The sequence below is a fragment of the Micromys minutus genome (assembly GCF_963924665.1).
Source record: "Micromys minutus genome assembly, chromosome: 27".
Classification (NCBI taxonomy): domain Eukaryota; kingdom Metazoa; phylum Chordata; class Mammalia; order Rodentia; family Muridae; genus Micromys; species Micromys minutus.
In genome coordinates, this window is record NC_137962.1 from 40,976,233 (window position 1) to 41,002,159 (window position 25,927).

General features: G+C 49.7%; 1 protein-coding gene across 2 annotated transcripts; it reads right to left on the bottom strand.

The window, feature by feature from the left end:
- Window positions 1–2,595: 2,595 nt before the first annotated feature.
- On the bottom strand, window positions 2,596–25,459 carry LOC308437979 (apolipoprotein L6-like). 2 transcript variants are annotated; one of them, XM_080939241.1, is made up of 6 exons: window positions 25,299–25,459; window positions 23,800–23,983; window positions 22,183–22,237; window positions 7,248–7,293; window positions 5,173–5,273; window positions 2,596–3,604 (listed from the first exon to the last, which is right to left on the bottom strand). In XM_080939241.1, the coding sequence occupies exons 5-6, from the start codon at window positions 5,244–5,246 to the stop codon at window positions 2,749–2,751; spliced, it is 930 nt and encodes a 309-aa protein (XP_080795367.1). In that variant the 5' UTR covers window positions 5,247–5,273; window positions 7,248–7,293; window positions 22,183–22,237; window positions 23,800–23,983; window positions 25,299–25,459; the 3' UTR covers window positions 2,596–2,748. The 2 variants fall into 2 exon arrangements, with proteins under 2 accessions (XP_080795367.1, XP_080795368.1); XM_080939242.1 differs by lacking the exon at window positions 7,248–7,293.
- Window positions 25,460–25,927: the final 468 nt, after the last annotated feature.

The following is a 25,927-nucleotide window of genomic DNA, read 5'->3' on the forward strand; positions in this document are numbered from 1 at the left end:
GCCACCGAAAAGAAGCCTTTTAGTGGGTCTAATGTGACACAGGAAGTAGGCAGCACAGGAAGTGACCAAACTGCTCCTGTAACCCCCAACCAGGGTGTTTTGGGTGTTTAACCCAAACCAGAGCACATCCTCAGAACAATTAAGGTCTGTGCTAACACCAGTCAAGACACATCACCTTTGCCTTCCGCTCGGGGCCACCAGGAAGTTCCTTGGCGGACATGGTGGCAGGGTCGTTTACATGAAGGGTTATGGAGGCCAGCATTGGAGCTACAATGGTCAGGACTGAGCCCAGGAGCTGCAGTTACGCTGTGGCTGTGAGCAGCTGTCAGTGCTGTGTAGCTTCCCCAAGGTATCCACGGAGCCTTCCCTGTGCCGGGGAGAGTCCACCTGGCTCCTATATGAGAACCAGGGAGCCATAGAGGAGTTTAATCATGATCAACCAGGGAGTCAAAGCACCCTATTCCTCAATATCTTAGTTTGTTTGCCAATAAAATGAATATTGTCAAGTGTTCTTATAGTAAGGCCTTCTCATGAATATTGGTGGTAGGTTAACAGTGGTTAACAATACTTATACCAGGGATAGTAGCACAAACCCATAATTTCACCGCCTAGGAGCCTGAGACAGAAGATCACATTTGAGGTCAGCCTGGACCATAATACAGAGTCAGACTCTGTCTCAGATTAAAAAAAAAAAAAACCAAACTTACTTCTACCACACCCACCCACCACACCCATTACCACCACACCACACCATACCCATTACCACCACCACCACCACTCCACACCCATTACCACCACCATCACCACTCCACACCCATTACCACCACCATCACCACTCCACACCCATTACCACCACCATCACCACTCCACACCCATTACCACCACCATCACCACTCCACACCCATTACCACCACCATCACCACTCCACACCCATTACCACCACCATCACCACTCCACACCCATTACCACCACCACCACCACTCCACACCCATTACCACCACCACACAACACCCATTACCACCACCACTACACCACATCCATTACCACCACCACACCCATTACCACTACCACTACACCACACCCATTACCACCAGCACCACCACCACACCCATTACCACCACCACCACACAACACCCATTACCACCACCACCACCACCACCACACCCATTACCACCACCACTACACCACACCCATTACCACTACCACCACCACTCCACACCCATTACCACCACCACTACACCACACCCATTACCACTACCACCACCACTCCACACCCATTACCACCACCACTCCATACCCATTACCACCACCACTTTATCAATTCTTTATCAATTCTTACCACTTGCCCAGCACCCTAGGGAGAGGTGGACTGTTTACTCTTTCTCAAAGGTGCTGGCCCATTCAGCTCCTGGTGAGGGCTGACTTCTCAGCTTGTGGGTGTCTGATTACCCTAGACAGCCTTTGCATGGCTTTCCTCCGTGTGGTTTTGTGGGGCGGTCTCTCCAGTGTCTTCTCTTCTGTGAACCTCAGGCCTGGAAGGCTCTGTGCTCCTACAGCCTTTTTCAACCCAACTATTCCCCCCAAAGGCTCTACCCCAAATATCAAAGGCTTAAAGCTTCCATATAGGGCTTGAGAGGGTGGGTAGTCCAAAGACTCCCTGAAACGCAGAGACACGTTCTGTCCAGTCAGGAAGCTCTGGTCCCAAACATACAAGCCATACAAAGAGAAGCCCTTCTCCAAGCACTGGATACTATTTGGCCTTTGTCCTGATTAGTTTTGTTTGTTTGGTCAATTTGACTCAAGCTGGAATCATCTGGGAAGGAGGGGAACCTCAACTGAAAAACATACCCCATCAGATCACCCATAGGCAAGTCTCTAGGACATTTTCTTGGCTAGTGGTTGATGGGGAAGGGTGGGTTTACTGTGGGTGGGGCCAACCCTGGGAGCTGGTCCTGGATAGCATAAGAAAGCAAGGGAGACAGCCATGGAGTGGGAGCAAGCCAGGAAGCAGCATTCCTCCATAGTTTCTGCTTGAGTTCCTGCACGCAGGTTCCTGCCATGAACTCCTGGTGCTGTGCCACAAAGGGTTCATGAACCCAAAAGGCCACCAAGTTATAATAGCACTAGGGTCTCTTTATTATGAGCTCGGGCTTGGACTCTCCTCCATCCCAACCCTGACACAGCGGCATGGGAAGGGAAGGTGGCACAGCCTCGAACCCTCAGCAGGACAAGTCCTTATAGGAAAATAGGAGCCAGTGAAGGAGTGAGGGAGGGGGTGCCCAGTCTAGCAAGCATCTGATAGAACAACTATAAGCCAATAGGTGGGTGCTCTGAAGCAAGACCATATACACTCACAAACAGTCTGAAACTACATCTGACACCGTCAGACTAATCTTTGATTGACTGTTGTTAGGAAGTAGCTAGGGAGTAACTTGGCCAAGGACAAGCCGTGGGGTCTTTCCTTGAACATGGCTGCAGCTTGGGTTCAGCTGCAGATAAAGTTCTCAGTCTTTTCATTTATTTATTTATTTTCCTTTAAGATAGAGGCCAGTTCCAAGATAGAGTAGGTTTGGCCTCTCATTGCCTTGGCTTCCCTCAATAGATTGTGACTCAGATGTGCACACCAGATAAGACCTTTCGATCGTGGTCTTTATTACAGCTATGGAAACGTGAGAGACATCACCACAGACTTCACAACCCAAGATCTACATGGCCCAACAGATCCCAGTTTCTGCCTCCAGGCCTCTTTTAAAACCCAGCCCTAACCTTCAGCTTTTTGTAGCGACGGGTGTGTTCTGATAACACCCGCTCCAGTTCCCCAGCCCGTGCTCTTAACTCTTCTGCGAGCTCTGTTGGGGCTGCATCCTTCAGATCCTTCCACTCCTCCCAGAGAGAATATAAGTCCTGGCCGAGGGATAAGGCGGCACCCGCACTTCCCATCATCAGGCCTTTTTTGGTCATTGCCAGGGCTGTACCCCCAAAGGCCTTTTGCACCTGCCTGCTGCTTTGAGTTGTTACATGGCCAGCAGTCATGACCTTCTTGGCAGCTGAGGTGACATGGGGTTGTGTTCTGGTTAGCCTCAGGGCCCTGAGGTGCTTTCTGATGCTATCCCAGGCGCTCCCACATTTGTAGACGATCTCACTGGTGGCTGTGACATAAGCTGTCTTCTTTCCCTTGACGTCCTCAAGCTCCTGGTCACTACTAGGTACGATGCTGTTGGCCTGAGCTAGGGCCTTTTTATTTCGAGAGCCCTCCCTCACATTGGTCACGATGTCAGTGACCCCAGCGGCTGCCCCTAAACCATTCCCAACAGCAGTGAGTAGCAGGCTTCCCCCTGCAGTTGTTGGAGCCAGGACCAAACCCAGGAGACTCATGACTCCAGAGATGACTGCCACAGAGGCAGTCACCACTTTGGTCTTGGTGGCTTTTTGGTGGCTTTTGTCAATGTGGTCTGCGATGGCATAGAGTGCTCTAATGCGTTTCTTCTCGTGCTTTTTCCAGCTCTGGAACTGTTGTAGAAACCTACGTTCTTCATCTGTCAGAGCATCATCTTCCACTTCTTCCTCATCAGTGACATCCCCAACCACACTGCCATTCTTGTCCCTGGGGGTGAGTGAAACAGATACTTGGCTTCAGTGTCCCAGGGGAAAGACCCAACTGCTCATCCAGCCCATCTGACCTCCAGGGGGGCTTCCCTCCTAACTCTGAGCCCTTTCCACATCTCCCTAACAAGCCCCGAGCTCAACCTTTGCAGGAAGCAACTGGTGTAATGAGGAGAGAAGTCAGAGAAGAGGAACCGGGCAGAACATCATGTGACCTCGGCCTTCCTCAGAGACATGAAGCAGGCACCATGTCCTGAGGGACATTTCCAGCCCTGGTGAGAGGAACTAGAGCACTGTTCCTGAAGAGGGTCAGGAGGGAATGCCACTGTTCTGACCAAGAAAAGGGGGACAGGGAGGGAGGGAAAGGGCCTGGGGAAAGGAGAAGAATGAGGTGAGGAGCCAGGTATTAAGCACAGGATGGGGGTGAGAAGGGAGAAGAGGAGGAGAAAGAGGGGGAGGAAAAGGAAAATGAGGAAGAGGAGGAGGAGCTAAAAGAGGAAGAGAAGGAAAAGGAGGAAAAAGAAGAAGGGGAGGAGGAGGCCAGAGTGTAATCATCTTGATTTTGGCTACAGTGGCTGAGCCTTCAGATCTCCTTCAACCCACACTTCGAGAGGGTTGCAATAACAGTAACTAGTTCCTGCACATCCTCCTGGGCCACCTTCATTCAATCCCTCAGCCAGGGGATGGGCCCTTCAAGGACGTCCTTTCTTCCCTTAGCTAACATGTTACAGGATACAGAGTAAGGGGTATTTGCTAGCAGTGGAGTTTGGTTTCCACAGAGAGTCAAATTGGGAAGGGCAAATCTGACTCCTCCAAGGCCCTTTCCAAGCCAAGTGTCACTTATGGGACTAGGGGTCTGCCATTCACTGCTGGGATGCAGGAAGTCCACTTGGGGAAATGAAACACAGAAGAGACTGCTCCTTCCTACCCTCAACCCCCTTCCATAGTCTGTGCCCCATTTTTCCTAGTCCTTGGAGCCCAACACTGTACATTTGACTAAATGTTTACTTAACTCTCCAAAATAGTCAGCCTCATGGAGTATTTTCTCCTCAAGGAAAAAAAATATATCCTCAGTATAATGGAGACTTTTGAGATCAGTCCCCCTTACCACACAGTATCTTGGAGTGGTGTGGTAGTTTGAATGGATAGGCTCATATATTAGAATACTTAACCACTATGAAGTGGAACTGTTTGAAAGGATCAGAAGGCTTAGGGGGTGTGGCCTTGTTGAAGTGGGTGTGGCCTTGCTGGAGTGGGTGTGGCCTTGTTAGAGGAAGTGTGTCACTGGGGGTGGGCTTTCTAGGCCTCTTCCTCTCTGCCTGCTTATGGATCAGGATGTAAAGCTCTCAGCTACTGTTCCAGTGCCATGGAGGCTGCCATGCTTCCCACCATGATGATAATGGACTGACCTCTAAAACTGTAAGCCAGCCCCAAGTAAATGCTTTCCTTTTGAAGAGTTGCCTTGGTCATAGTGTCTCTTCACAGCAATAGAACAGTGACCAGGACAAGTGGTTATTCCTATTTGAGAGAACACACGCTGCCTTCCCAAGAAGCCCACCCCTGGGTTACCTTTGCAACTCAACATCAGCCTCATACTCCTCCCCTGTCTGACGGCTCCGCGTTCGCGTTAGCACCAAAGCCATGTCCTTATGAGTCAGGTTGTCTTCTAACTAGAATATAGAAAGCAAATTTGCTGCCAATATCATAAAGCATTATAAAATTCAAGTATGGAAGGATTTTAGATTATGCAGAATTGAAATCATACTAAGCCATGGTTTATGCTAGCCATAATATCTGCAAATTATTGGTTTTTAATTGATGTATAGCCTATGTGCAGCAAGCACACCCGAGCAAGCACTCAGCATAATGTAGGTACTGGTTCTCCCCTTCTACTGTGTGTGTACTAGGGATCAAAGGCAGATCCTTAAGCTTGGTAGCAGACAGATCTTAGCAGCTGCAGCATCTTTCCCTTCTGTGTCAACTGCATCGGTGACCTCCCTGTTCTCAGTATAGCTAACTAGGACCCTTGGCGTTTCCCATGTAACAGGGCCTCAGACATGAAGTGGTGCTCATGGGCGCTCATGGGAAAGTCCTTTCAACCATGAAGCTTTGTAATGAGGTGACTGTGGCAAAGTCCCTAGGGTTCGTGGGGGGGGGGGTGCCAGAACAAGCGACTATGATTAGGTTTCCAAGAGGGAAGAGGGCTGGGGATTGGCTCAGCCAACGGTTTTGTTGCTCACATGCAAAGGACCCTCAGGAGAGCCCAGGAAATCCCAGGAGCACAGGAGCTCTGTCAGCCACCTTTACCACTGTCAGAGACATATATCAGATCTGAGGTCTCCAGAGCCCCTGTTTACAAGGGTATTAGAAACACGATGGCCAGGGGTGTGCGGGTCAGTGTGCGGGTGATGACTTTTGTGTTGTAAAGAGGAAGCAGAAGGATTTCCAGGGAGGATGGCATTGCTCTCCTAGGAGTGAATAAGTGACACTTGGACCAGGTTCTCGGAACCTGTACACAGGGTATAAGAGCCTGGGGTGTGAACGGCTGTTCTGCTGACCCCTGCACTGTTGCAAAGGCTGCTGGGTGCTCATATGTTGTGGGGCTTCATGGAGACTTGGCTGCTGTTTGAGCTCAAGGAACCATTAGCCATTCCACTGACGGGTTGTAGGCAAGGGGTGAGTGAGTGTCCTGCCGGAGACTAGAGGGAGCAGCTAAAACTGCAAACCAGGTGAGAAAGGCAGGGGACAAGTAGAATCAGAGCCACCCAGGGTCACAGCTCAGGAGAAGAAAGCAGAGATGAGAAGTGTGACTGCAGAGAATATTCGAGAATGCTTGACAGGCCTTTGTGCCCCACTGCACACACCCCAACACCAGTGTCATCCCATCCCTACCCCCACTCTCACCCCCACCACACACATGCTGTTGGGAGTGACAAAGGCCACTCAGATTCTAGCAAGCACTCTGCCTCAGAGGCCACCCCACCCCAGCCTTCTGGGTATTTTTCAGTGCCCAGCCTGATCAGTCCACCTTTGACCCATAATGGCCGTCCTCTGCCAAGACCCAGCTGTCAGACCAAGACGCGCCTTGGCGGATTTTGCCGTGAGAGGATTACCCTGCTCTCCTCCAAGGTCCAAGTGGGTAGGGTGGGCATCAGGGAAGAAGCTCTGTCTGTCCCCTCTACAGAAGACAATCAGGGACAGTCCAGAGAGGAAGACCCGGGGGCCTTTTAATTCCACAGAATCTAGCCGGCAATTGGAAGTGTCTCTGTCTGGCGGACAGCTAGCGAGTGAATTCCTTGCGAAGAACCCCTTATCTCTGGACTTTTCATAATTACACCCAGAATACAAAAACAAACCAAAGTCTACTCAAAGAAGAGAGCTTGAGTAGATAAGAAGGTATCTGAACCAGCGAGGTTCCCAGTGGATTGCTGTATATAAGGAGCTGAACCCGAGACCCTACCCGACTGACTAGTTCCCAGCTGCCTGAGCTTCGAGCCCTGCTAGCCCCCGTCAGCTCTTTATCCCCAGGCAGTGACTGGCTTGTTGTTTCCCCGTCTCCTTGTTCATTAGGGTCCCAGAAGCAGCTCTCCCCTCCCCTGCCCACGGTCCCTCAAAGACAGGATGACCCCAGGCTCAGACCTCACCTCTCCAGGAGTCTCCAATTAGTCCAGCGGGTGCTGTCACCAGTATCTGGACAGAACAGGAACAGAAGCAGGGGCAGATTTTATCCACCGACTGGGCCAATGGTTGGAGCACAGTGGCTCTTGGAGGAGGAACTGAGATTGTGAAACTGGTTTATCTTAGCCTCAAAGCTGAGAAGCTGCAGCCCAGCTTCTAAGTCAATTTCCCGGAAAACAGGGCCTTGCTAAGAAATATCCTGTTCTCGTATTTTCCTTTCCTATCTTCGTCTCTACACACGGTGAGGTGAATGGACAGAGGACTGGCCTGGGTGTGGCTCAGAGTAAAAGTGCTTCCGTGTGCCAGACCCTGAACTTCATCCCCAGCCCTGCCAAAGAACCTCTCCCCGTGTGCCGGGCTCCACACTAAGCAGCCACTCCTGAGCCAGGACCTGGAAGGTCACAGGCATCTCTTCCTGCAGCACTGTGAAACCGAATAGCCTGCCCTTGGCCCGATTCTCCATGTGTAAGGTGCACACACACCATACTAGTGTTCATAACTTTAAGCCATTGTGAGGAGCCCCTAGCAGACATCCCAAATGTTCCACACAACTTGTTAGCCAGTGCTGGTTCAAATTTCGGGAGTCCCAACCTGAGCAGTTTATTTTTTGACAGCGTTAAACATAGCACAACCTTGGAAAAGTTTCCTCCTGACAATTACCATAATAAAGCTTAAGGCGTGGTCATATCCAAATTCCTCCACAACGAACTGGACTTTTGCCAAGTACTTCCCATTCCACAAGAACCGGTTCTAATTGACTGGGGACGTGATGCTCTGGGGTCTGGGAAGAGGCTAGGGATTTGGGTCTATAGACTGCAAAGGTCTGTCTCAGACTGTCAAACACATCCAATTCAAAGCAGAAATAGGTATAACTCTTTCTGTTGTGAAAAGCTTGCATGTGTGAGATTCCTGGTTTCTCTAGCACAAACTTCTCCGTTCTTCTCTGTGAGCACTAAGGGCCTGATGCAGATGTGTGACCCTTTCCAAACACCACAAGGAGGACAGCATTAGAACCAATAACTCACACCTGAAATCCTTCAAAGCAAACTGCTTTAAAGATGAAAACCTGGTAGAAGGCGCAGGTTGGTAAAGTGTTTGCCACGCAGGTGTGACACCTCAGCTTGATTCTCAGCACCCATGTAAAAAGCCACCGAGCCTAGAAACCGAGCTGGGGGTGGGGGCAGGAGGACCCTGAGACTTGCAAGCCAGCCAGGTTCTGTAGGAGACACCGTCTAAAAAATAAAGTGGAAGGTGACTGATGTACTATCGTGCAAGCACACTCGCATGTGCACAAAGCTGTACATACATATATGAATACTTACACACAATTAGCCCATGCACTTGGGAAAACATGGCCTGAAACCCCGGGGAGGAGGCATGCTATAGATGTACCATTTGGAATTGAACATTCTACACCCACCCACTGGTGCCTTGGCTAGTTGTGAGTTGTGGGTCACCCACCATCCACTGCACAGAGAAACTTCTCTGAGACATTCGGAAGTTAATATCCTTATCTTTATCAGTTTATGCTACAGAGCCTTATACAGACATGAAACCGTCAGCCCACCAAATCTACGACTCCCACAGCTGTGGAGTCAACCAACCACAAACAACATTGGATTGGCTGAGAGATACCGTCCCATAAATCCCAGTGCTCAGGAGGCTGAGACCAGAGGATGAGGTAACTAAGGATAGCCAGGTCCCATAACACCACACTGGCTCAAACCATTCTCTTTTCCTTTGGGAGAGCACCACACTAGTTCTGAACCGGTACAGATGTCTTCTGTTACCATCAGTTACTACCTATTTGCATATCATTAATATTGTAGTAAGTGTTGTAAGCCACAGGGGACAGGATCAGAGACGAGCAGGCGCAGGGCCTCTCTGCAAATACCATGCCACCGAATCCAAGAGAACTGAGCATCCCCAGGGTCTGATGTCTGGAAGGAACCATGAGTATCGTAATTTCAAGATGTACCCGAATGCACGCTCGGCTGTCAACACATCCGCCCTGGGGGATGGGCCCAGGGAGCATTCTGCCCTTGCCATTCTCAGACTCCAGGAAACAAAGATCTTTTCCTAGACCCAGATTCTAAGAACTTTGGGGCTAATGATGCCCGGGGTTGCTCCTTGCCAAGAGTAGCCAAGTTTCCATCTCTGCCTCCCAGGCTCTGCCTAGAAGGAGCTTTAGAATCCCTGGGACTCTCGGGGCAGTTTCTACTCCGAGGAGCAGTAGTTATAAATAGAAACAGGTACACAAAATTGACCCTAAGAACATGACATTTCAGGTCTAATAGTTTCTCCAGCCACCCCCTGACTTTAACCTCCCTTCCTGGGTTCCTGCTGACATCAGATTGTCTTGACTACAGCAGAGGCTGACACACAGTAGGTCCCCTGTGAGTATGCTTACAGATAGGCATTTATGTGCATGTGTGTGAATCACTGGTGTCTACACAAATGCTTTGTACTTGACCCTCTTGGGAGATGTGAAATGTTCTTTTTTAAAACATCTACTTATTTTACTTGTCTATGCACGTGGCATCTGCACTCAAATGCAAGTCAAAGGTCCGCTTCCAGGGGCTGGTTCTTATGTTTCCCCGGGTGGGTCCCAGGGATTGAACTCACAGACTTAGCATCTGAGGCATCTGTCTGGCCAGTGAGAGGCCCTGGGGAGGCTATCCCTCCACTCCCTCCACTTCATCCCACCGCACATTAGAAAATGATGTCATCCTGAATCCTTTCCTCTCTGCCATCAGTCCCCAGTTGGGTGAGAGGGACTGAAGCTGGACCAGCTGCCCTCTGTGCATCAAGCAGGTAGGACAGGGTGTTAGACAATAGAATTCAGAGAGGGGGTACCTTTGGAGGGCCCGTGCCAAGGTGCACCCTTAAGAAATCAGGCCATGCAACAGATCTGGTGTGAAAGAGGTTTATTGGGGGAGGGGAGAGGAGCTGGGGAAGGGGTAGGGGCAGACAAGTGGGCATGTAGACAGGCGGACAGCCGGGGAGCAGAGCCATGAGGGCGGAGAGGGAAAGGGGAGGCACAGGAGAAAGGGAGAGGGAATGCTGAGAGCAGAGAGTGCTCCGTGGGCTTGGGAGTCCGCCAGTGGAATTGCCTATAGGCTAACACGGGGTGCTCTGGGGGAGCTGGGAGGGGCAGTCACGGGAACGGAATGCTGGGGAAGGGGGCTCTTCTTATAGAACAGAAAGACTTGTTTTGGCTCACAGTTTCAGGGTTTTCTGTTATTGTTCAGTCGGCCCCGTGGGTCTGTGGTGAGGCACGCTAAGCAATGGTGGAGGGCAGTGCTCACATCAGGACAGCCAGAGAGGAGGAATGAAACTACGGTAAGAGGGGAGGAGGGAGAAGGGAAGAGGAGAGAGAGAAGGAAGGTGAGGGGGAGGAGGACAGGGCAACAAAGGAATAGAGGGGAAGGAACTAAGCTCTAATCCCTTTGTGGATTTAATGTTCTTACTTCCTGGCACTAGGTTTGTCCTCTTTTTTTTTTTTTTCTTTCTTCTTTCCAGATAGCATTTTTCTGTGTATCCCTGGCTGTCCTGGAACTCAATCCATAGACTAGTCTAGTCTCAAACTCACAGAGATATGTCTGCCTCTGCCTCCTGAGTGCTGGGATTAAAGGCGTGCACCACCACACGCGGCTTTTTAGGTCTTTCCTCTTAAAGGGCCCATCACCTTTTAGGCTGGGAATATGGTTCACATGTTAAGAGCATATACTGGTCTCCCAAAGGCCTTAGTTTAATTCCCAGCAACCGGGTCAGGTGGCACACAACTGCCGGTTCTATGGGAGCCAACTCTGTTGTCTCTTGGGGCACCTGCAGTGGCCTGGGGGTGGGGGATATTTCAGGGCTAAACCATGACAGGGAGGTTGGGGAACATGATGGTGGAGCAGGTGTGGCCTGGAGAGCCTCCAAATGGACCAGAAGGAAAGGCGGGGCTAAGACAGGACCACCAGGAAACAGACTCAGGGAGTGGGTTTACTTGGCCGTGTCTGGGATGGAGTTAGCCTGACCCCTCTGTGGTCATCCTGTTGGTAAGACTGAGCAGTCAGTTCTTCCTGACTCACACAATCCAAGCTGAATGGGCTGGCAGCTGGGCTCCCAGGCTGAATCAGATTCCCTCTGAAAGCCTCTGAAAACTGAGGATGCTTGGAACTGTGGGCTTCTAGCCTGTGTTGTGCTCCTGGCGCTCCTGGCTTCTCACCAGACAGCAGGAACCCTGTCCAGGGAGTCAATGACTCAGAGGTTAGGGAAGACGGGGCCAGGAGTCCCGTGGTCGTGATGGTCTCAGTGAGTGGAGGCAGGGACGTGAAGTGGTCTGTTCCTGAGAAGTGGGGGAAGCTGCACCCCTCCCCCTCAACCACCAGACAGGGAAACCTGCCAGGGACTGTGGGAGGGGACTCCTCTGTGCAGCCAGAGCGCCAGATGTTTTTTCCATGAATGCTTTTGCAGAGTAGAGAACCGGAACCACAGGAACCCAGAGACTGGCCTAGCCTCCCTCCCCAGGGCAGGGCTTCCCTAGGCTGCCCCGATAGACTATGAGGTCTGTAATAAACTTCTTCTCCTCCAAGCCTGCATTTTCCCTTCTACAGTTGAACAATGATCATCTCCACCCCATCCCCCACTCCCCACTCCCACAAAGCTGAGCCTAAGACCATGTGACTTGTGATGGGACCATATTTGGAAACATTTTCTAAGGATTTAAAAAAAAAAAAAAGAACTAAAATTTGGAGATGAGGTCATCTTGGCGCTTGTACGAGCCAGGAGACCAACAGTAGTGTCCTTGAAAGAGACAGAAGATGGGGCTATTAACAAGTAGGGTTGGAGGGAGAAAAGGCAGAAGTGTTTCCAGCCCAGATGCTGCCTCTTACGGCCTACCCCCCTGCAAGCAGACCTGCCCTCTGTTCTAAGGCATGTGTAATATCAAGGAGTATCAAGGCCTATCTATAGCCACATGAACCTGAATGCTCCTGAGGAAGGAGGGAGGGGAGGAGAGGAAGGAAGAGTGGGGAAAGGAGAGGACCTGTGTTAGTGTGACCTGGCCCTCTTGAGAGGGAGGGATGGCAAAGAAAAGGGGGACCTCTCCAGGCTAACTGGGAAGCTGGCCACCAACACATTACACTGCCAAAGAGGTCCCAGGGTGCTACCCACAGCCATAGCTGAGTTCTTAGGAGGACACAGCCGGGCTCCCACACAGTACTCCGTGTCCAAGATTCCCCTGAGGCTGTAGCTGGCTGCCACACAGCTCACACACTGTGCCCTTTGGCTTCTGAGCCTCGGGGAATAATCTTAACTGGCCCTCTGCTTTGTGCCAGAGCCCTGGGACCGCTCCTGACTCACCTAAAATGCTCCAAGTTTAAAACCACCCTCAGTGAGCTCCCAGACCTCCCTTAAAACCTCATCCTTGACCAACTCACTTCACACACTTTCCCGCCCAGCCTTGTCATCTTGGGGTTTTCAGATCACGCTGCACTGTTTCTGCTTCCCTAAGCTTTTTCTCACCCTCAGCCCTCCTACGTGACCAGGGCACTCACCCCTCCACCTGCCCCCTGACCATCTCCCAACGTTTGCCAAACACAGTCACTTGTTGACACAGATGTTTTCTGGTCTCAGGCAATGACTGTGTGCCCACGGGGTCCTGGCCAGAGGCCTGTCTTTGTCATCCCTGAAAGTGTTCAGAGTTGGCTCGTTAGAGTGAGTACTGGCCCTCTCAGGGGCATCTCTAAACCTCTCTCTTGGTCCTGAGCACTTCTCCTTCCATTTTTTGGCTTTATCCAGGAGACCAAGGGTGTTGGGTGGCCCTGAAGAAAGACCCCGAGAGACATGGAGCAGAGCTTCAACACTCGAACTGAATGGTAATGTAAGGGAGGCCTGGACCACTCAGGCCAACGATACCTGGGGGAGGGGTTGCTCTCACAAAGCCTAAAGCCCGAGAAGCAGGTCTCCTCCACCAGGCTCTCTCTTTTGTCCTCACAGTGCAGATCACCCTGTCATTGTCACTGTCACTGTCCTCCCCAAAAAGTTGCCCAGCCTCCCTGATCCTTGAAAATCTCCATTTTCCCCATTTTCTTCCACATCAGCATCCTCAGGGTGTCCTGGGTAGCTTTGTTTTGTCAAACTTGGCATAAGCTAGAGTCATTCAAGATGAGGGGACCTCGACTGAGAGAATACCTCAGTCAGATAGACTGGCTTGCCTGCAAGCCTGTGATGGGTTGTAGATGCTCAGCCAAGGGAGTGGCACTATTAGGATGTGTGACCTTGTTGGAGTGGTTGTGTCACTGTGGGTGTGGGCTTTAAGACCCTTGGGCTTTAAGATACTTGACACCTGGGTGTCAGTATCTGCTAGCAGCCTTCAGATGAAGATGTAGAACTCTCAGGTCCTGTTGCACCATGACTGCCTGGACACTGCCATGCTCCCACCATGAAGATGATGGACTGAACCTCTGAACCTGCAAGCTAGTCCCAATCAAATGTTGTCCTTTATAAGACTTGCCTTGGTCATGGTGCCTGTTCACAGCAGCAAAACCCTAAGACAGAGGTTGGTACCAAGGACTGGGGTATTGGTGTGATAAGCCAGGGATTGGGTTGTAGGGGGGTGGGAAGGAAAGGGGAGCTCCAGCTTGTACCGTGGGGATGATTGTCCTTAGCTTGGTGGATGCAGGCTTGGTTGCAGTTGTTTCTGGGAGTACAGAGAGGCCATCTATGGGGAGATTAGGCTGTGGCCCTATAAGCAAAGGCCTTCTTCATGGTTCCCCATAGGGGATCTTGATGCTAAGAGACAGTCCATTGTTCTAAACAGTTTATTGTCATGGCAGAAAATGGATGTATAAAACCATATTTACTTCTCAGGGTGGGCCTGAGATTAAATACCTTTTGCAGGGAAGAAGGTCTAGAAAGGGAAGCTAATTGGCTAAGCCATCTGAACCTCTAGGTACCTCATCCGCATGGAGAACTCTGTTTTGAGCCTATGTGACCATAAGACACATTTCTTTTGTGTGACAAACATGGTACATGTTCCAAGTCAGGATTCTGGCAGGGAGCTGGGAGTCGCCTAAGCCTCAGGTGTGTGCCCACTGAATAAATCTCCAGGTCTCAACCTGTTCTACCTTACTAAATTTCCTGGCATGGATTTACGTCCCACAGTTTCTCATGATGGTGGACTTTAACTTTGAGGTCAACTCTACCCTTTCCGGATATATATATATATATATATTTCCTGTGTGTTTATTACAGGAAGAGAAAGAAAACTCAGACATGGCCTTCCTTTTTGCCCTGGCATCCTCTCTACACTGATAAACCAGACCACACAGCTTCAATCCAAAACTGTGCTCCACAGGACAAACCGAAGCGTCTCCAAATTGCTGGGAAATGCCCTGACTGTTTAGGGGATACAACTAGAGTAAGGAGAAGAACAAATCCCACCCTCATCCCGTGAGAGAAAAGGCGGGGCCTAAGTTCAGAGAAGCCCCAGCTGTGCGGATGGGAGGCTGTGTCTCTCCCAGGACCCTGCACGACAGAGTGGGTTTGATTTTGGAGACGAAAATCAGGGTGGCCCATGAATGCCCTGTCCCTTTCCTTCCAAGTTCCCATGAGGGAGCTTTGGGAACAGGCTCTAGGTTTTCTAGAGGACGGAGGAACACCTGGGCAGATAGACTACCATTGCAAACAAAGATGTGTGAATAGTCCATGCCCTGGAAAGGCTGGCCTCCTCCCAGGCTGCCCTGGGCCTGTGGGACTCCTAGTCAAACACGTGGTTGTTTTCTGCATTCAAACCACCACCACCCTGTCCATATCCCTTCCACAGGCACCTAAATGTCTTTCTTGCCCACATCCACCCATGGTTTTAAAGTACTAATGGGCCCTGGATGTAATTCAGTGGCTGAGAGCACGCGTCTGCCCCTGTCACCAATCAAGAGAATAAATAACAGGTGGGTGAGGCTGAGACAGATGTAAGGGAATTTTTGGGGTGGTGACAGTGTTCTGTGTCTTGATAGTTTGGGCTGACCAAGTGTGTGTTGTGATAAAAATGAAAAATGACACCAACCAGTTCCGTGCATACAGCGGGCGGTTGCTCCCATGATACTTCCAGCACCAAAGGGCCATATGGAACTTGCACTAATTTATCTCAGCGGCTTCACGCTGTCCCCTAGGGCATTCTTGTCACCAAGCTGTCCCAGCCTGGCACCTTGCCACACAGCTTCCACTCACAATTCCCTTGGCGGGTTGTTACCACGCCAGCTCCGCACACCCCGGTTCCGTGGCAGGCCTGGCGCATCCCATCCTGCCACTGCACCTTCTCTTGAACTCAATTAAGTTGCCACATGAAGGAAAACACCACACAATAACCTCTGATCCAATCGATATAATTATCCCATCTAGACAGCACAAAATCCTGTGCACACCCATCCCTTATGAAATATTCATAACAACCTGTATGTGTGCGCAGAGAAGACTGTTAACATCTGCCCCCGTGTTGCTCCCAGCTCTTCTTCCTCGCTCTGGCTCCTCTCTCCCTTTCTAAAACTTGGTTCCTGCCCATCCTTCCTTCTCGTCCTATGACAGGCCTCATTTATCTAGTACCTGCCTTCCTGCATAAGACATATCTCACAAGTGAGTGCTTCAACAAAACCCAGCACAGCCTCGGGTGGGTGAGTTGCTTTGGATGTGAGACTCTCGGGGGAGAAAAATGCAGATCTTGCTTCTCATTCACATGAGAGAGTTTTGCACTACTTGCCTTTGGGACCTGGGTTACCTCACTCAGTGCAGGAGTGAGTCAGATAGATACCTGCACTTCACAATTATGCATCACTTGGGGACCAGGTGTCTTCTAAAACTGGCTGCTGGTCCTCGTGTGAGCATCACATAGATGGAGTAGCATACTGCAGACCTTGAATTTGGGACCCCTTTTCACCTAAGGCAGTGTTCTGCAATCCTAACTGTATAGGTATATAATGTGTATATATACATATATATTAGGTGAATATAGAATAATTTGATTCCACGAGGCTTTATCAGACAACCTTGATGTTATCTGTCCCTCCTCCTCCTGTGGGACCTCCCTTCCTCGTCCCCAGTCAGATCCCCCCCACACACACACCTATGCTCCCTTTACACTTCCCTGCCTCCTGGGGTTTCTCCATGTTGTGCTCTCACATCTGAGGACTCAGAGCTAGGAACCTCAGGGGCGAGAGGAGCAGTGTGATCTTTCCTAGTCCCCTCTATTTGCCTGAAAGTGTCACGATTTCATCTTTCCTTACAGCTGACCACTGTTCCACTGTTTATGTGCCACATTTTGTTATCTGCTTATGTGCTGAAGGACATTTAGGTTGGGTCTCCCCATCCCCCCTTTCCTGGCTGTTGTGAACAGGGAGGGAATAACCATGGCTGAGCAAGTATCTCTAGAGTAAGATGTCCTCCTTTGTGTATATGCCAAGGAAGGCCATAGCGGGGTCCCATGGTAGACTTGGTTTTGCTTTTTGAGGCTTCTCCACACTGATTTCCAGAGTATGCGGTCCCCCAACACTGAACAAGTTTCCCCTCTCTCCACAACCTCACAGCCGTGTGCTGTCAGTCACTGGTTGGTCTCGGCCATTCTGAGTGGGGTGAGATAAAATTTCAGCTGGTTTGCATTTCTCTAAGTGCTAAGGATGGTGGGCACACTTTTGAGGCATTTCTTAGCCATTGCCATTTCTTCTATTGAGAACCCTCTGATTAGACCCCTATCCCCAATTTAAATTTTCATTTGTTTCTTTGGTGCTCTGTTTCGTTTCTTCTTTGTATATCCTGGATCCTAATCCCCTGTTTAGATTTAAGGCTCACTCATGGGGTGGAAATCATCACAGCTTTCCAGGAGCTGCTGAGGCTAAGGACTTTAGGAGACAATCTGTTACCATCAATTCCCTAGGCCAACACAATTCCTCTCTCTCTCTCTCTCTCTCTCTCTCTGTGTGTGTGTGTGTGTGTGTGTGTGTGTTGTTTTTGCTTTTTTTTTTTTTTTTTTTGATTCAGGGTTTCTCTGTGCAGCCCTGGCTGTTCTTGAAACTCTCTTTCTGTAAACAAGGCTGGCCTCAAACTCAGAGACTCCTGCCTCTGCCTCCCGAGTGTTGGGATTAAAGGTGTGCACCACCACTGCCTGGCTCTACATTCTAAATCTTATCCTCACATCCATAGAGATGGTTTGCATATGCTTGTCCCAGAGAGTGGCACTATTAGAAGGTGTGACTCTGTTGGAATAGGTGTGGCCTTGTTGGAAGAGGTGTGTTGTGGGCTTAAATACGCTCAACCTAGATGCCTGGAAAACAGTATTCTGCTAGCAGCCTTCAGATGAAATATAGAACCCTCAGCTCCTCCTGTACCATACCTGCCTGGATGCTGCCATGTTCCCACCGTGATGATGATGGACTGAATCTCTGAACCTGCAAGCCAGCCCCAATTAAATGTTGTCCTTATAAGACTTGCCTTGGTCATGGTGTCTGTTCACAGCAGTAAAACCCTAACTAAGATACACACCATCTCTCATCAAAGAAGCTTCTCTTACAGCAAGTAAAAACCATCACAGAAAACCCACAGTTGGTCACATCGCAGAGATCGGCAGATGGCGCGAAGCCCGTCCCAGAAGCTACATCTACATCTATGGCTCAGGGACCATGGAAGAGGGAGCAGAAAGAGGGCACGAAAGAGCAAGAATACCAGAAGTCTGCTGTACAACAGCGCCTCCTAGAAGTGTTTTCATAAACAGGATCAAGACAATGGTCATATTAATGGAAACGTTCACATGAAAGGGGGAATGTCGGCAGAGACCACCTCTAAAAAAGAACTACAGGCAAATAATGACTGGCGGGAGATGGAGAATGGTTAGCCTCTCACAAGAGTGAGCCATCTTATTGGTTGCCAGCTTTGAAACTATATACACACCACCAACACAAACAGACTCACCTTCAATCCCAGCATTGTGGAGGTGGAGGCAGGAGGTTCACTGTGTTCAGTGAGAGACTCAGCTGCTGAGAAACAGGTGGGGAGTGATAGCTTGTGTTCAGGCACACAGATGAACACACATGCACACACCAATACACATAAACCACACGTACACACAAGCACATACACACAACATACACTTAAACAACACGCATACACACAGAAGCACCCTACACACACACACAGTCATACACAATAAAACACATACAGCAAATTCACATTCCACACACATATTCAACACACATACACCCAGAAGCACAAACTCATGCACACAAGCATACACACACAAGTACCTCTACACACATGCACACAAGCACACACAATCACAACACACACACACAGAATCTAGTAGATCTCGTTCCTAGTGCACTTCTAAATGAAAGAGAAATTAATAGAAATTAATGCCATCTTCTGGGACTCGATTATTTGAAGTTTGGTGTCACCTGCAACCAAGACCAGTCCCCACCCCCACAGCCTGGGTGCTTTAATCTTGTGCTGTGGATAGTGGGTGAGCCAAACTTTTCAAAAAGATATCTGAAGTAACAGGGCTTATTGGGACATTTTAGATGTTATCCAGAAAAATAACCTAACCCTGGGACAGGACTTTACAGTTCACAGCGGCGGAGGGCAAGGTGCCTGCTGAGCCCAGGGCTGAGTATTTTCATAGGGGAATTGGGGGCAGGGGCTGTGTTGGTGACAATGAGTCTGTGGTGCCTATAGGTAGACAAAACAAACGGGAGGATTTGGGGTGAGTGATCCATGAGGAGTGATGCTTGCTTCTGATCTGCCTAGAAACTGTCTGGAAAGCTCAGACATAAAGCAGCTCTGGCGGTCAGCTGTCAGGATCTAAGGCAGGGTCCCGGCGCCCACTCAGTGCCCATGCAGGCTTGTGAGACGATGCATTTTGGTTTGGTCTGATTAATTCTCTCGCTCTTATCCCTTGTACCCACAAAGCCCACATAACTAAATGTAGCACATTCTGGATTTTTCTTTCTAACACACCCTTTCCTCATTCTGCTCATAAAAACCTCCTACTGGGTCAGCAAAATGGCTCAGTGGGTAAAGACATTTTCCACACAAGCCTGACGACTGGAGTTCCATTCCTGGGACCCTCACAACGGTACAAGGAGAGAACTAACTTCACCAAGTTTTCCTGTGTGGAGGTCAGGACATACATGACCCCCTATAGGATACACATACCACATGCACACATACACACTATATATATGCACACACACAATGCACATGTATGTATGTGTTGATGGAACAGATGAGTCTCTCATAACTTCTCAGAATACACACTACATATATGCACACACACAATGCACATGTATGTATGCGTTGATGGAACAGATGAGTCTCTCAGTACCTTATATCACACTGTGCAATTACAGAGCACCTACTACATCCCGGGCCTTGCCTGTTTACGTCTACTCTCTGATTTAACACTCGTGGTGAGGTGCTGGAGAGACGGTACTGCGGATAAGAGCGGCTGCTGCACACACGAGGCCGTGAGGTCCAGACCCCAGCACTCGGGTAAAACGTTAGGCGTGGCCATGTGTGCTTCTGACCTCAGTGCGGGGCCTGGGAGGTGAGGTGTAGAGACAGCCTGACTGTGGGCGCTGCCCGGCCCAACTGGAAAGCAACAGGCTCAGTGAAAGAGCTCATCTGATAGGATAAAGTGGAGAATGATAAAGCAGGACACTTTCCGTGTGTCCTCTCTGGGTGCCACATGCACGCTTGCAGACAGGCACACGCAGATATCTACACAGGTACACACATATGTACACACACAGACACACAGATACATACACACACACAGAGATACACATAAAGACACATAAACACACTCATGAATACCCACAGACATGCACACATAGACAAACACATAAACATACACTCATACATACACACATAAGCACAGACATGCACATACAGACAAGCACACACAAACATATACACATAGACACATGCATAAACAGAGACATGCACACACACAAGCACACACACATAGACATACACACATAAGCCACACAAACAGATATACACAAAAATACACATAACATACAAATACATACAGACATACACACAGAGAGACACACACACAGACACATATGTACACATATATAAGTACATGCATATACAAGACATGCACACACAGGTACACACATATACAGACACATACAGAGACAGACATACACAGATACACACACACGCAAGAACATACATATAGACATACATACACAGATACACACACACGCAAGAACATACATATAGACATACATACACATGCATACTCATGCAGACATGCACACAGAGAGAAACACACAAACACATACATACACACATAAACACACATGCACATAGATACATACATACACAAGACACACACTACACATAGACATACACAACCATGCATACACACAGTACACATAGACACATACATTCACGTGCATACACACACATAGACACACAGAGCCATACACATAGACACACACACACACAAGAGCATACACACACATACACACACACTATTCTGGACGGCACTTGAGAAAGAATGCTTTTTAATGTCCTCAATCTACAAATGGAAAAGTTTTCGTTTACAAATGGAAGACACAAGACAATCGCTCTTTCTCTGAGTGACAGAAATAATTTAGGATGGCACCAACGGCAGCCATGTGGCTCCCCAGCCTCACGCCCCAGCCGAACAGCCATTCACACACCCACTAAAGTGACCTTCCCTCCACCACATCAGAAAACCCAGCGGCCACATGTCTCTCCTCAGTCACCAGAGGCCGATCCAACCAGAGAGTCTCAATTCTGCACCCTCAGGTCCTCCCACACAGGGCTCGCCCTCCTCAGGGCCCGTGCACCGTGCTCCCTCTCACTCTCACTCATCCCAGTCCGCTGCCCGGAGGCCACTCCACAAGCCAGATATGGCCCAAATGTCTGCCTCGCAAGAATGGCTTCGAGACCCTAGGAGCTGAAGTGTGGGCGACTCATCTTTAGCAACGTGAAAAGCATCACCTGTCTTCCAGGCACAGACACACACACACTCACACACACACATACACACATACACACAGACACACACACACATACACACACATACACACAGACACACACACACATACACACACATACACACAGACACACACACACACACACTCTCACACACACATACACACATACACACAGACACACACACTCACACACACACATACACACATACACACAGACACACACACACTCACACATACACATACACACAGACACACACACTCACACACACACACACACTCTCACACACACATACACATACACACAGACACACACACTCACACACACACATACACACATACACACAGACACACACACACTCACACATACACATACACACAGACACACACACTCACACACACATATACACAGACACACACACACTCACACAAACACACACACACAGACACACACACACACTCACATACACACAGACACACACTCACACACACACACTCACACACACTCACACACACACACACACTCACACACACAGACACACACACACTTTTGAGAGTGCTGGAAGGTATGCCACAGGTAGAAGCATTTCTTCCAGATGCCACTAGATGGCAGCAGGTCCCCCAATTGACAGTCTGGGAAAGCAACCATTTCATTCTGGACCCTGGGGACTCTGGAAGGAATCCATACCCCAAAATAAGCTTTAAGAACGCCCAGGTCTGGTACTTATTTATGCTGTCAGGAAGACGAGCAGCTAAAATCAGACATCTCAGAGCACAGACGTGGACACAGACTCTGTGGGCTCTGATCGGGGCTTGCTGGCTGACGTTGAGCAAAGTTCCTAACCTTTCTGTGCCTGTTTCTTCATGTGTAAAAGCATTATATAAAAATGCTTACCTCGGAGGAAGGGTTCTGGGAGGAGGGAGAGGGTACACCCTGGTGTTTGTGGAATCTGTGAACAAAAATTCCCTGTGTAAGAAATGAGAAAGATTCTACAGACACACTGGCTGGTTAGAGCCTTGTGGTTATGGAGAGTTGGAATGTTGCCGATCCAAAGCCAGCATTGTCTTGGGCTATCTTCCATGGTTTTACTTACCTATTTATTGCCATTTATCATTAACTTTCTACTACCATGTGAAACCATTCACTCCCAACAGCCCCAAATCTAAGAATGTTTTTAGCTCGCACTTGAAATCTAGGGTTCCCCCCATAACATGCCTTGCCTGCTGTCTTCACCACTGTATTTGGTAGGTGTCTTATTACTTTATTTAGTTGCCTGACTATTAAAAGTTCATAGAGGACATGTGTAGTGGTGAATGTGTGTGATCTCAAAATTTAGAAATTAGAGGCAGGAGAATGAGGAGTTCAGAGCTAGCCTGGGCTACATGAGACCCTGTCTTCAAAACAAACAAAACAAAACAACAAGGAAACAGACTAATAGTTTACAAAATCATTCCACAGGAAATGGTGTCATACATACATGTGTGTATGTAGAGTAGTTCAGAGCTAGCCTGGGCTACGTGAGACCCTGACTTCAAGACAAAACAAACAAACAAGGAAACAGACTAACGGGTCTCATAAGCATCCCACGGGGACTAGTGTTGTACATACGTGTACACTATACGCATGTATGCACAACATGGGGCCCTGCTTCCAGCACTGCTCCGTCATGCTTGACTCAGAGTAAACGGTCTCTTGCTTCAGGAGCAAGACCTGTGCTTTACACCCACGAGTCTCTAATCTTGGCTGTAGGGCACTCACAGAGTGAAAAATGGGGTTCTGCTGGTGTAGACTGGCTACACCCCAAAACAGAGAGGTAGGAGGGCTGGGCCTCTATTGGAGCCGGGAAGGTGGAGGGGATATACCCTCAGGGAAGCAGAGGAACAGGAAAGCCCTGGGGTGGGGGACTGGCTCATCCAGTGACATGTGGAGGGGGCCGTAGAAGGAGAGGGAAGGCAGCCAGTACCCTGGGCTGCACCTGTCGGCTGGGACAAGCAGATCCTGTGTGTCTGCCAATCTTTCCAACAAGCCCCTGAGGGCCTTTGGGGAAGGAGAAGCCTGCGTGTAAGCCCGTAAGCCGTATTTTTAGCTCCCCGTGCATCTCCTGGCGTCTGTGAGGCACCTCCCTTATCCTCAGCCGTGGTCACTGACTCAGGCTCCTGGGGGTATCTGGGGGAAAGGTTGGCTGGCTTAGTGTGACAATGGCTGGGAAGCGTGGCCCCAGTCATGGGTGGTGGTTTGTGAGAGATCCGAGGAAAGCCTGGGGGTCCCCACCCCATCAGGGCTTCTCAGGTTCTGCCAATGTCAGGTTGGCTGTGCATGTGTCCTGGCCCGTGACAGCCAGAGGTGGGACTTAGCCAGGGATGCGTCTGGGCTGGAGGTGGGAGAAACCAGGCGGAGGCCATGTTCAGATCAAGGAGGAAAGAAGGAGGGGACCCGGGCTTTAGGAGCCAAGTGCTCCTTCCCACCACTGTGTCCTAAGTTCCAGAGAGTCTGAAGCAGTCATCTCCTGACCTTGTGAGAGAGATTTGTTGGCTGACAAAGGGCTGTCGAGTTCCCAGGTCACTAGATAAGGCTGGGGCCTTGAGTGAGGTAAGATGCAGAGCTGCCTGGGTACATAGCTGCCCAGGCCACTGGCAGACTGAGCGCCTGGCTTCCCTTGTCCACAAGGGTGTTCAGAATCCTCAGAAGGTGTAGTCTAGACAGGAAAAAGCAGATGAGCTTTTAGCTGCTCCCCACCCACCCACCCACCCACCCCACACCCCACTTGTGTGAGACCCAACCTCTGTTCCCCTGCAACAAGCAGAGTCCTAGCAAAGAGGGAGTGGTGTGCAGGTGACATTTGGGTCAATGTAAAGAATTTGTACAGCTCTCGGTAGGGGTCACTGACCCTAGAAGTGTTCAAGAAGATATCAGGTGGTGGTCTGTCAGACGACGTTTAGTGGGAAATTGAAAGTCCTCTTTAGCATCTAGACAACATGTCTCTGTTGTTCTAGAAGTCTCCATCCCTAGATGTCTACAACCCTGGAATCTAGAAACCAGGGTTTTAAAGACACAAACACAGAAGGATTTGGTACATAAGAGCTCTTATCCAAGGACCTTGAGACTCTTGAAGTAGGGTTTACAAGTCTCACATTGGGGGATGCAAAGCACTCTGGGATAGGTGGAGAGTCGAGCCGCCTGGGGAATTTATCCTGTCGCACGGGTGTCTAGCAAACTCATGTGTACATGCGTGACAAGAGCGTGGGAATCAGGCTGTGGGGAGTTTTGCACACCAGGCTTCCTCGTGATGGATCTGCAGCCTCCTAGCCTGGCCAGGAGGCAGTTGTCCAGGGAGTCTAACAGGCACCAAACAGAGGGGCTAGCTGCAGGTGTCCATAGCAACTAACTGGCTTTGTTGTGGCAATGTGGTAAGTACACACGTTAAGCCTCCCCGAGAGTGTACAGTAAAGCTTTGAAAAAGTCCACCTCATGGGGCCCCTGCCAAACCCACGAGAGCTCCTACTTAAACTCCTCACACCACTGGGGGATTGATAAAGGCTCAATTGCCTTGGGTTCTACTGGACGACTCTGAGAAAACGGAAGTCAGAACAGAGCTGGGTGGTACTGTCAATGGACAGGCAATAAGGCGGGACTTCTGCACAGAGTCCTGCTGATATAAGGTAGGTCCTAGAGCCACTGGTCTGACAGCCTTGTCAAGGCGTGAGCCAGTGCACTCCCCGGCATGTGGTCTGGCCATCCTGGGACAGTTGTCCTCTTTCCTTCTGTCTTGCTGTCCTGTACCCAGAACTCATATCAAAGACCAGAGATGTGTGCGTCAGGGGAGGAGTGGAAACTGCAGAGTTCCTGTAAAACCAGCACTGAGCAGGCCCTTAGCCCCTGGCTGTAGAATGAGTCTCTGAACAAAGGGGCCGACCAATGATACATGAACATCCCTCTGGTTTTCTGCTTTCTTGGCCCCTGGTTCCCAGCAGCCTAGGCATGAACAGGAATGATTCTTGCCTTTCACTCACCCACAACTGGCTGATGTTCCAGAAGAAGACAGAGTCATGCTAGAAGCGAGGGCTCATGAGACCTGACCTCCCTCCAGATCCCCGAGGGAGAATGTAGGATCCGGGCCCAAGAACAGCCTCTGTTCTGTCCCAGGGCTGGGCATGAATCTCACACTCCTTCCTGCTGTGGCTCCCCAATACCTGTCTGACTCTAGCCACAGCCCTGCTCACAGTTTAAAGAGAGATCTGACTGGCAGTGCCAGCTGTTCTGCGAGTCCTGCCATTGGCTGCCCTGAGTCAGGTATCTGCCCCCTGGTTGGTGACTGATTTGGAAGAGATCAGTTAGGTGCTTTCACCATGTGGCTCCCCACCTTCTCTTCAGTGAGTGTCACTAGAGCAGTTTCACTAGAGCAATGGGTCTCAGTCTTCCTAATGCTACAACCTTTCCATACAGTTCCTCATTATTGTTTCGTTGCTGCTTCATAACTGTGATTTTGCTACTGTTATGAATCACAATGTAAACTTCTGATACTCGACCCCTGGGAAAGGGTTGTTCAACCTCCAAAGGGGTTGTGACCCACAGGCTAAGAACCACTGCTCTAAAGAGTCATGAAGGACGGCCAGTCTCTGCCGACACACCCAGAGTAGGC